The sequence below is a fragment of the Chlorocebus sabaeus genome, chromosome 7, assembly GCF_047675955.1.
Source record: "Chlorocebus sabaeus isolate Y175 chromosome 7, mChlSab1.0.hap1, whole genome shotgun sequence".
Classification (NCBI taxonomy): Eukaryota; Metazoa; Chordata; class Mammalia; order Primates; family Cercopithecidae; genus Chlorocebus; species Chlorocebus sabaeus.
The window spans coordinates 61,235,195-61,247,857 of NC_132910.1; the positions used below are offsets into that span (position 1 = coordinate 61,235,195).

At 42.4% G+C, this 12,663-nt stretch overlaps 1 protein-coding gene across 3 annotated transcripts in view; it reads right to left on the bottom strand.

Moving 5' to 3' along the window:
• Window positions 1-9,756: 9,756 nt before the first annotated feature.
• The window catches only part of CFI (complement factor I), a 72,338-nt gene continuing 69,431 nt past the window's right edge, over window positions 9,757-12,663 (bottom strand). For all 3 annotated transcript variants that reach the window (XM_007999531.3, XM_007999528.3, XM_007999527.3), the window contains 2 exons: window positions 11,545-11,649; window positions 9,757-10,171 (listed from right to left, as the gene is read on the bottom strand). In XM_007999531.3, the coding sequence (XP_007997722.1) occupies window positions 9,954-10,171; window positions 11,545-11,649 (323 nt within the window). In that variant the 3' untranslated portion in view covers window positions 9,757-9,953. The remainder of the gene's footprint in view (window positions 10,172-11,544; window positions 11,650-12,663) is intronic.

A 12,663-nucleotide genomic window follows, 5' to 3' on the forward strand; every position in this document is an offset into this window, starting at 1 on the left:
TCATGTGACAGTATCTACTCCAAACCAAGGCCTCTGTCTTCACAAAATACCATAGATACTTTTATTTTTAAATTTTTAGATAACACATTTCAATACATTTTAAAAAGGGAACCTAGAATCATTGTCTTAGCTTTCTGGAACATTGGTTTCTCAGCTCCAAAGTATGAAAATTGGACTAGATTACCTCTGAGATACCACTACTCGAATCCTTAAACCAGGTTTGGTTCTTACAACTCTTCTTCCAAAGAAACTCCCTAGTCCAGGGATAAGACTTTCAAAAGAAAAGATAGAATGTAGTAAAATAACCTGGTTCCAGCCCTCAGTTATGACCCAAAGCCTCTCCTTTCCCCCACTTTCTCTATTTTTTTTACTCCTTTGTGATCTCATTTCTTACACCTTGACTACAGCCTATACTCTGGGGAATTAGATTTAGTTTTCTTTGTCTGATCTCTCCTTAGGGATTAAATTCTCAAATGCCAGTTCTGGCTGATGGAGCTGTTCTCTTTCTCTCTCAAGTAAATCTTTTCCATTGTCCTCCCCATGAGAATCACCACCATTTTTATAGAAAACAAGACTCTAAGTTTTATTTTCACATTCTTTTCACATTTAATCATTATATATTTGTTGTTCTGCTGCAGTAATTACAAGGTTTACTTTTTCCTCTTAATTGATGCTGCTGAATACCAGGGATCTGCATTGACAACAGACTATCTATATAATTTTTAGGGCTCAGTGCAAAATAAACATACAGAGCTCCTTGCTCAAAAATTAAGAATTTCAAGGTGATGGCCGGGCGCAGTGGCTCATGCCTGTAATCCCAGCGCTTTGGTAGGCCAAGTGGGCAGATTACGAGGTCGGGAGATCGAGACCATCCTGGCTAACATGGTGAAACCCCGTCTCTACTAAAAATACAAAAAGTTAGCCAGGCGTGGTGGCAGGCACCTGTAGTCCCAGCTACTCGGGATGCTGAGGCAGGAGAATGGCATGAACCCAGGAGGCAGAGCTTGCAGTGAGCCGAGATGGCGCCACTGCACTCCAGCCTGGGCAACAGAGCGAGACTCCATCTCAAAAGAAAAAAAAAAAAAGAATTTCAAGGTGATAACAGCAGAGCATTAAAGTAAGTGCAGAGCCCTTTTGAGTGTGGGGCCTTGTGCCACTACACAGGATGCATGCTCTGATTCACCATATCATATAACCTTTTTTTTTTTTTTGGAGTCTAGCTTTGTCGCCCAGGCTGGAGTGCAGTGGTGCAATCTTGGCTCACTGTAACCTCCGCCTGGAGGCGGAGTTTCAGCAATTCTGGTTTGCTGGGTTCCAGCAATTTTCCTGCCTCTGCCTCCCGAGTAGCTGGGATTACAGGTACCTGCCACCACATCTGGCTAATTTTTTGTATTTTTAGTAGAGATGGGATTTCACCATGTTGGCCAGGCTGGTCTTGAACTCCTGACCTCAAGTGATTCCCCTACCTTGACTTTCCCAAAGTGCTGGGATTACACACATAAGCCACTGTGCCCAGCTCATATCATGTAACTTCTAGATGACCCACTTCCATCTTTTCTTCCCAAACTTTGGCATAAAATGTTTGAAAAGAGCCTTCTATATAGGACACTTTCATCTAACCAGCAAAACCTGTTATTTTCATGACAGACATCATTAGTTGCAAATCCACAGCTGTCTTCCAGGTCTTTCCTGCTAGGGAGTGGCTAATTTGTCTATATATACTTTGACCGTGGTAGGCAGGAGCTGAAGATAGGAAGTCAGTTAGGATACAGTAAACTAGGTATGTCATTAGTATGGCTTGGTCCAGGAAAGGAGCAGTGAGGTGTGAAAAGTGGTCATATTCTAGATGTAACTTGATGGTGGAGCAGAAGGGATTTGCTGATGGACTGAATATGCGAGAAAAAGAGGAATCAAGGATGGCATTGAAATTTTGGCCTAAGCCATAGGATAGAGAGAGTTCTCACTAACTGAAATGGGGAGAATTGTGAAAGGAGCGGGTTTAGGGGGAAAATTTTTAAAATTAATTTCAGTCATACATGTCCGAGAAGCTTATTCTGAGTCTGCAGTTCAACGTAAAGGTTAGAAATCTATTTGGAAGTTGTCAGAATAGAAATGGCTTTTAAAGTCATGGCACTTAGCTTGGTGCAGTGACTCACGCCTATAGTCAAAGCACCTTGGGAGGTCAAGGCTGGCAGATCACTTGAGTCCGGGAGTTCAAGAGCAGCCTGGGTAACATGGCAAAACCTTATCTCTATAAAAAAATTTAAAAAATTAGCCAGGCACGGTGGTACATGGCTGTAGTCCCAGCTACTTGGGAAGCTAAGGCAGGAGGATCCTTCGAGTCCGGGATGCAGAGGTTGCAGAGAGCCGAGATCGTGACATTGCACTCCAGTCTGGCAACAGAGTAAAACCCTGTCTCAAATAAATGAATAAATAAATAACATGGGACTAAATGAGATCCCTAAAAAGTGAGTGTACACAAAGAAGCAGAGCTAGGTCTAAATCTTAGGAGGTCAAGGAACGAAGAACAAATAAAGGCGCCTCAGAAGGAGCAGCCAAGTGCAGTAGAAGTGGAAAAGTGCTCTATTCTGGTGTGTCAGAGAAAGACAGAACCACCCATTTTACTGATACGAGGAAGGTGGGGGCTAGATATTGACTACTAGATTTAGTAACTGGGAGTTATTGGTGAACTTCACAAGAGTCTCATTGAAGTACTGGGGAGAAAACACAGCTGTAGTCAGAGGAAGAAAAGAATTAGAAATGGCACTTACAGGCCGGGCACGGTGGCTCACGCCTGTAATCCCAGCACTTCAGGAGGCCAAGGTGGGCGGATCACAAGGTCAGGAGATCGAGACCATCCTGGCTAACACGTCTCTACTAAAATACAAAAAATTAGCCGGGTGTGGTGGCGGGCGCCTGCAGTTCCAGCTGCTCGGGAGACTGAGGCAGGAGAATGGCGTGAACCTGGGAGGTGGAGTTTACAGTGAGCTGCGATTGCGCCACTGCACTCTAGCCTAGGTGACAGAGCCAGACTCTGTCTCAAAAAAAAAAAAAGAAAAGAAAAGAAAAGAAATGGCAATTACAGGCTGGACGCAGTGGCTCATGCTTGTAATCCTAGCACTTTGGGAGGCCAAGGCGGGAGGATCACAAGGTCAGCAGTTCAAGACCAGCTTGGCCAATATGGTGAAACCCCGTCTCTACTAAAAATACAAAAAAATTACCTGGGCATGGTGGCGGGCACCTGTAATCCCAGCTACTCAGGAGACTGAGGCAGGAGAATTGCTTGAACCCAGGAGGCAGAGGTTACAATGAGCCAAGATCGTGCCACTGCACTCCAGCCTGGGCGACAGAGCGAGAGTCTGTCTAAAAAAAAAGAAAAGAAATGCAATTATAGTGAATACCAAAATAAATTATGAAAATATATAGTATGCTATATTTGTGCTGATTCTTGTTGAATGATATATTAATAAATACCTTGAAATGGGAAATTCTGGGTGGCCAAGACTAGGCTTTCTTTTCTTTTTTTCAGAGACAGAGTCTCATTCTCTCACCCAGGCTGGGGTAGCATGATCATAGCTTACTGTACCCTCGAACTCTTGGGCTTAAGCAATCCTCCTGCTTCAGCCTCCTGAGTAGCTAGGAATACAGGTGAACACCACCGTGACTGGCTAATTTTTGTTGTTATTATAAAGATGGGGTCTCCCTATGTTGCCCAGGCTGGTCTTGAATGCTTGGGCTCAAGTGATCCTCCTGCCTTGGCCTCCCAAAGTTCTGGACTTACAGTCATGAGCCACCACACCCAACCCTACACTATATTTTCTATGTAGAACTTCCCAGAACAATAATCAGGATAGGCAGTCAGATCACTTCTAGAAACACCTAATGGTTTCTTCTATATATATGAACATCATGGAACATGATAGTATTGATGAGATGAGAATGCAAAATTTGTGGGGTTTAATGTACCATATTAACTTAGAATGCTTGGAAACTACAATATTAAACAATGCTTTGTGTTATTTTAAACAACAAAAAATCAATAAAATATTAACGATCAATGGCAGTTTCTATTTTTTAGTATTTTCCAATGTCTCACTAATGGCCTCAGCAGTGTTCATTGTGATGAAAATAAAAGCCACATGGTGAAAACAGTTCCAGCCATAATGGTTAATTTTTGTCCAGGATGAAAACAAAAGCCACATGGTGAAGCAATTCCATCCATAATGATTAATCTATGCCTAGTGCCAATGTTGTGGGAATCAGGCGGATGAGAGAGACTTCAGGGTAAAGCAGGAGGATCTTTATTGAGTGTACTGAGACTTACATCTGGAAAACTGGGCCTAGAACAAAGATAGCACTTGACTTTTATATACACTTCAAAAGGGAGTGGGCTAGCTTGAAGCAGGCTTACAGTTACAGTGGTGAGAAAGCAAAGATACAGAAGCAGAACAATTAATCAAATTGTGATAGGTTCATAACTCAGGATTACACATAACTGTTGCTATGCAACCCAGATGTCAGTTATCTAGGTTTTCCTTTAGTGCCTAGCACGGCTTATTCCATGACCTTCACTATGGTGTCCAGGTGGCTGTATCTCAGGCCTGCTCAGACAGTTTATGACCTTCACTCCACAACTTAGATAAGACAGAATGCTTGAAGTTGCCAATTACAGAGAACAGGAATCTATAAATTCATACTGTAAGAGAAAGGAAAATTTGTTTTTCTTCTCCTTAAATTGAGGGAGTGCTGGGAGAGTCTCCAGAGCACATTCCTTTATGTCCTGGCTTCTTAGATAGTGTTTATCAAGACTTTTCCTGGGTCTGGGCCTTGCCTGCTACTGCCTTTGGGATGAGTCAGCCTAATACAGGAAAGCTTATTTCTTTCTCTTTTTAATTTTTTATTTCTTTTTCCTTCCTTCCTTCCTTCCTTCCTTCCTTCCTTCCTTCCTTCCTTCCTTCCTTCCTTCTTTCCTCCCTTCCTCCCTTCCTTCCTTCCTTCCTTCCTTCCTTCCTTCCTTCCTTCCTTCCTTCCTTCCTTCCTTTCCTTCTTTTTTTTTTCTTTTGAGATGGAGTCTTGCTCTGTCGTCCAGGCTGGAGTGCAGTGGCACAATCTTGGCTCACTACAAGCTCCACCTCCCAAGTTCATGCCATTCTCCTGCCTCAGCTTACCCAGTAGCTAGGACTACAGGTGCCCGCCACCATGCCTGGCTAATTTTTTTTGTATTTTTAGTAGAGACGGGGTTTCACCGTGTTAGCCAGGATGGTCTAGATCTCCTGACCACGTGATCCACCCACCTTGGCCTCCCGAAGTGCTGGGATTACAGGCGTGAGCCACTGCACCTGGCCTCTTTATTTCTTTAATTGCCAACCTCACCAAGGCTGGAAGGTTAGTCTCTAAAAGGGAACTTAAGTTAAAGAGAAATAAGTACTAGGTTCCACCCTTTGGCTAGAAAGTCAATGGCATCAATAGCTTTCAAGTTGGGACGAAGTGAAGGACAAGAGATGGCTGCACCAGATCTATGAGCATAGGCTTGTTCCATAATATGTTGAAGACAATGACCCTCTGCTTGGATATGGTGGGGGTCTACCATCAAGAAAATTTGATCAAAGAGATATTTTCAAGTTATCTTTGTCGGCACAGTGTAAGATTGTTTGGCACACAGTAGGGATGGAAAGGAACCCACTTAGGTGAGACTGCAGGGTTTTAAACCATCAGGACAGAGTCCATATGTAGTTTTTCTAATTAGGGTTCCCGGCTACTTCCAAACCTCTGGTTGATTTTCAGCTTTGTATTTACTATCACATACTGTACACCTTCATTGGGCTTCCTTAGACATCACAACTTCAAAATATCCCTAACTGTCTAAACCTGATTCCATTCCTCTACTTCCTTCCTTTCTGTACTCAGTGGCAACGCCAATCACCTCACCATCTAAGAGCCTGGGAATTATCCTAGACTCAAATCCCTCTCCCTAGTACTGTAATCTATTTGTCCCCAAATGCCATCTATTTCACTCAACATATCTAGAGTCAGTGCCATCCTTTTTATCCCTGCTTTGGTTTCTACCTTCATTATTTTTCATTCGATTACTCCAAGAGTGTCTTAACCATCTTCCCTACCCTCTCTCACCCACTTCCAATACATCTTCCTCGTTGTCTCCAGCTTGAACTTCCTAGAATCCTTTAGTGATCCGAACTCTTTGGCATGAGGCTCTCCCTGGTATGGCCTTTCCCCCTCTCCATCTCCTTAGCTGCACCCTGGGCTCCAGTCACAATGAACTGCTCTCTATTCTTGTGTGTGGTTAGCTCCTCACGCTGCAAGGCCTTTGCATTTGTATCTGCCTGGAAAGTTCTTCCATAATTCAGACTAAGCTCACCTCAGAAGAACCCCTCTTTAATATATCAGGCTGATTTCTAGATCTCCCTTGAGTTTTCCTTACCATTGTACCTGGCAAGGTGCAGCTTCATAATTTATTTTCCGATTTCTCTTGTAAGACAGCTCTGAAGCCAGGGTTAAATATAAGATGAAGGCAGAGCTCTACATCCAATGAGTTTTGTCCCTGGCCACCCTCAGGCTAGCTCACAGAAGCAGGAATGTCCAGTGCCCAGTCTCTGCAGTACAAGTTGTACGTGGAGATGGGGACCCATGCTAATGGCCATGGTAGTCTCTGATAGGGCAGTCCTGCAGTGTGGTCTGTGAGCATTATTTCCAGATGTGTAGACTCCAATTCTCTGGCTCTTTTGGAAATTCTATGAACTGCATAATACTTTTGAATGAATTTATTTTTTCATTAAACCAGTTAGATTGGCTTCTGTTGTCTGGAATTAGGAGCGCTGAGACAGACCTCTAAACTAGGAGAAGCTTGGAGTCAGGTCATCTCACTCCTGCTGTTCCTGGTCTCTGCCACATAGAGTCACTTTGGAGGGCTGGCTCTTCACCCTTCAAGCCTTGACCCTGGTCCACTTTTCTGTGAAGCTGCCAGATGCTAGATCACAGTGCAGACTGGCTTAGCCCTTTTGGAGACCCCCTTCCTAGATTGGCTGAGGATGCCCTATATGCTGGGTTTCCCACCTTGTAGCACTTGAGTACTTTTCTCTTTTTTTTTTTTTTTTGAGACAAGGTCTTGATCTGTCACCCAGGCTGGAGTACAGTGCTGCAATCACAGCTCACTGCATCCTCAACCTCCTGGGCTCAAATGATCCTCCCACCTCAGCCTTCCAAGTAGCAGGGGCTACAGATGTGCGCCACCACTCCCAGCTTTTTTTGTGTGTGGTAGAGATGGGGTCTCGCTATGTTGCCCAGGCTGGTCTCAATTTTCTGACCTCAAGTGATCCACCAACTTTGGTCTCCCAAAGTGCTGGGATTTCAGGTATGATCCACCGCGCCCAGCCAGTTTTCTCTTATCTCATACACAGACATATTCTAAGGTGCTGCATTGCTCCAGGATTGCTAAGTTAGGACAAGGTGGTTTCCAAATATGTCCATAAATTCTTTGATACACCTCCTCCCTGCCACCATTAAGAGATGGGTTATTTCCTTTCCTTTGAGCCTGGGCAGGTCTTTGTGATGTTAAGTGACTTCCAAAGCTGGGTTAGAGAAGGCCATGTAGGTTCTGCAGTTTCTCTTGGGAGGCTCATCGGCTGCTATGTAGGAAGTCTAGCACCCCTGGGCCTGCCATGTTGAGAGCCCATGGCAAGAGTGCATAGAGAGACATATCTGAGAAGCCCCAGCTGTCTAAGTCCTCCCAGCCCAGGTACCAAACACATGAGTGAATAAGCCTTTGTGATAACTCTGGTCCAATCCTGTCTGACAGCAACAGCATGAGAGACTGAAAGGCGAACTGCCCAGCAATAAATAACCAAATACTTTCCTGAATGTAATGGATGAAAAATCTGGGCAGCATGGGAGGGAGAGGTGGAGAGTTATTGTTTAATAAATATGAAGTTTCAATTTGGGGAGATGAAAATTTTCTGCAGATAGATGGTGATAATGATCGTACAACAATGGGCATGTACTTAATGTCACTCAACTTTACACCTACAAATAGTGAAAATGGTTAATTTTATGTTAGGCATATTTTACCACAATTTTTAAAAGAAAATCTGGGCAGTAACTGATTTTGGAATATATGTAAAAATGGGTATTTTATATTATTAGACCAACTGGGCTCTATCCAAGACTGGCCCTAAATAACATAATAAAGGTAATATTTATATGAAACATATATGTCTGTCTTCAGGATAAGGATAGCTGTGCTTAAAAAAAAAAAAAAAAAAAAAAGGCAGCTAATGTTTATTCACCGAGCAGCCTCTGTGAGGCAAGTCCTAGGGATGTAGCCAGAAGGAAGACAAATGAGGTCTCTCTTGTTATGTGTCTTATGTTGTAGTTGGAGGAGGCAGTGTTGAAAAGAGGTAGACAACCCAATCAAAACAGAATACACTCGGGGAATTCAAGTGCTATGCTGAGATTAAAGTAGGTGGTGTGATAGAGGGAGACTGGGCGCCTACGATAGCCCTGGGGTGGGGTGGGGGTGCTATTTTCTGTAGGTTAAGAAGGAGCAACTGTTGAGTTTGGGTTGACCACTTTTCTTTTGAAATGTTACTAGATAGTCACATGGCAATGGTATATACTAGTGTTCAGTGGCATATACTAATCTGAGGTTCTAGGAAAGGTCAGAGCTGAAGATCCAGATTTGTGAGTCACTGGACTGTAGGCAGGATTTAAAACATAGTCTAGATGAGATTACTGGGGAAAGGCAAAGTGAGAGAAGCAACCAGAAGGAAGAGGCTGAGAACAGCAGCGAGGGAGGAGTGTGATGCCCTGAGGGGCTAATGCTGCTAGGATGAGAACAGAAGTGACTGTGAGGTCTGACATCATGGAGGTAGGTGGTGTTATTGAATTATCTGTGGAGAGGTTTAGAGAGAGGGTCAAGGAATGCTTGTGAAGTGGGGGAGCAAAGGCTAATTTTTCAAGAAATTTTAATACTTAAAGAAGCAGGGGCCTGGTGCAGTGGCTCATACATGTAATCCCAGAACTTTGGGAGGCCAGGGTGGGAGGATCCCTTGAGCCTAGGAGTTCAAGACTAGCCTGGGCAAAAGAGCAAGATGCCTCTCTACAAAAATTTAAAATTAGCTAGGCATGGTAGTGTGCACCTGTAATCCCAGCTACTTGGGAGACTGGGGTGGGATGATTGCTTGAGCCCCAGAGTTCAAGGCTGCAGTGAGCTATGATGGCACTTCTGCAGTCCAGCCAAGGCAACAGAGGGAGACTTTGTTCTCAAAAAAAGAAAGAAAGAGAGAAAGAAAAGAAAGAGAGAGAAAGCAATAAAGAAAGAAAAAGAGAGAGAGAAAGAAAGAAGGAAGGAAGGAAATGAAAGAAAAAAAGAAAGAAAGAAAGAAAGAAAGAAAGAAAGAAAGAAAGAAAGAAAGAAAGAAAGAAAGAAAGAAAGAAACGAACGAACGAACGAGGGAAATGGGACAAGAGCTGCCAAGTCAGTTATTACCCTGTGACAGGTACTATGCCAAACATTTATATAAGTATGTAGTTTCATTTTCATACAATTCCAGTTTCCATTTTATAGGTGGAAAAGGAGACACAAAGAAGAAAATAAATTGTCCAGGGCATAGTAGGTGACAGAGCTGGGATTTGAACCCAACCTTATGTGAGTCCAACATTATTCAATTAGTTGTACCTTTAGTCAATAAATCACTCCTGCATTGATATAATTTAATAAAATTTTCTGATAAATAAAACTCGTATGCTTGACCAAAATATTTATTTGAGAATTATACAACAAAATTCCAATATGGCATAAACTTTGTGAAGACCTTTAAAAATATCCAGTGAGATTTGCTTCATTTTTGCCCCTAGAGAATTATTAATTATACAGTTTTATTTCCATTAAATGGAACTCTTGAGAGAAAAAGAACAGAAAGAAGAGGGAGATCACAATTTTATACATTGTGCTGAGAAATAAAAGGCCTTCCCACATGGTAGCTAATCCAGTCAAAATAATTGGCCACTTTGGTGTAAACACCTGGGAACTCTGGTTTTCCACAGTTTTCCCCCCAACTCACAACACCCCAGACATAAGTCACATTGTTGGCATCCATACAGACTAAGGGGCCTCCAGAGTCCCCTTTACAGGCATCGATGGAACCATCATATGTACCTAAGAAAGAAATGGGAAAGAGAAAATCACACATTTCCTTCCATTTTTCAAGGCTGCCATGCCTCCTCCAGGGCATTTAACGACTCTGGCTTTCTTACAGTTTCCTGACAGCAATAGCATGGGCTCTCCTTAGAGGCCCCGGCTGGGCTTGCAGGGTTGGAGAGATGCAGGTTGGAAAATGCTTTACGAGTCTTCTATTCATTCCCCCAATTCAGCATGTTCTTCCTGTGTTCTCTACTTTATGCAACTGAGTACCGAGATGGGATTGCAACCTGAAAGTTGCACCAATGCTGAGTGGGAAAATGACAGGACTACCTAGTGCTTACTGAGTGCTAAATATTTATTAGTCACTCATTGTCTTCATTCTCACTACAACCCTGTGAGGCAAATATTATCACCCCTATTTTATACATGAGACAACTATGACACAGAGTTTAACTTGTCTAAGGTTACACAGCTACAAACAACAGGGTCTGGACTTGAACCCAGGTAGCCACACCTCAGAGCTTGTCCTCTTGACCATGATACTTCCTTTTGGGAGATTTTGTGCTGTTCACCCCTTTTGTCCACTGTAATCCTGAACTCCATTTCAAGATAGGAGGACACTTTCTTCTCACTCATGACTTTCTGAGATTTTTAAATCACTGTATCCGAGAAGTTATAGGATGCCAATAACTGCCTTTTCAGTAATACACCATTTAGAAATGGTTTCAATAAAGCACCTAAATGCACTACACTGGCTGGTACTTTGCCTGCCTTTGTATCACCTCCAAAAGTAGGAGCTGCTATTGTTGTATTGGGCAGGAGAATTAGCTTAACCATGTTATCAAAGGAGTCCGTGGCATAAGAAATGCACTGTGATTTCCATGGAGGGAAAATTTACTTCCAACTGGAAGTAAATCTTATCTCATTTGACATGAGATAACTTGAATTTGTATTTAAAAGTAATTTAGTTTTGATCCTGGGTATACCACCTCTTGTCTGTAAGACTTTGGGCAAATTATGTAACTGCTCTGCATCTCAGATGCCTTATCTATGATCCTCAATTTTACAAATGAAGAAACCTGCTCAAGGTCACATGACTAGCAATTAATAAAAGCTGGGATATAAATCTAGGTCTGGTTCCAGAGCCCGTGCTCTTAGTCACCTTGCTGTGCTGCTATAGAATCGCTTAAGGAGGATTTTTCCTCATAGTATTAGAGGAAGAAACCTGAGCTACAGGGAAGGGACTGGAAGAGTTTGACAGTGCTACAGCCAGAAGGCCAAATAGAGGGAATTAGGGCCCAAAGCATGGGGCTGATGTGGTGGGAGTAGATGTTTGATAGGAGAAACACATACATCTTGACATCTTGGATAAACCACTTGGCACTTACCTGCGCATTCCATTTCTTTTTCATAGAAGCGATTTCCATAAAACTTAGAGCAGTTGCTTATTAGTTTAACTTCACCCCACCGAAGTGAAAAGACTTTTTCGTTATCTAAACAAAGTGAGAAAGCAAACATTTAGAAGTCACAAATGAGAAATCTAAATACATACTGTCATAACTTAATAAACCATTAGGATTATGAAAGGGTATATAGTCTTGAATATATATAAACTTTTGAGGACACTTCCTTAGCATGTTTAATCATATCATATCTCTACTTCTAAAACTGGATGGATAGTCAAGGGGGACTATTGAACATGTGGTCTGAAGTCACACTCATTTAATAAAGAGCTGGTACCCTAAGTTGAATGAGATAAAATCTTTCCCTTTTGGTTGCAGAACTCGGTCAGGCAATTGGATAGGAATCAGTGATGAGGTCTTTTCACATAAATACCTCCTATCTTCTTACAGTCCCTTATTTCCTTGAGAATGTTTGTTAAAGCGAAAACAGTGTTTTAATATAAGAACTTCAAATAAAGGAAATACATATGAAGTTATCGATGTTTGTGTGTTTTTGTGTGTCTGGGAAGAAAAATCCATCTCTCTCCTAAGTGATTTGAAATTATTTAAAAGGGGATTTAGGATTTTCTTCCTCAAGTGATCTACCTCCCTCGGCCTCCGGGATTACAGGCATGAACCATCGTGCCCAGCCAGGAAGGAGTTTATTTTTTTTTCCTTCAAGTTCTACTTCTAGTTAGTCTCAAGATACCTGCCTTCCTTAGAACAAGAGCTTCTTAAAAAATAGTAATTTCTTATTTCCCCTAATTTGGGAAAAGCCTTTAAAACTGTGAGCAATTCTTAATGGCCCAGGAGATAGCTAGTGCCTTGGCACTCTTGTAAGCTTCTTGAGGCACTTGTCACATTCTGCTCTCTGATGGTAGCTGAGGCAGCAAAATGGCAGAATTTTAGCTACTAGACTTTAAGGTTATCAGTAAACACCTTGAGTGCTGGACTTCATCTTTCAGCTGTGCAACTTATTCATCCCCTTGTTCGTTGACTGGGTCCATATTTTCCATCAGTGAAATCCTAGCACTTTAGCATTGTTATCTTGCACACAAAGTAAAT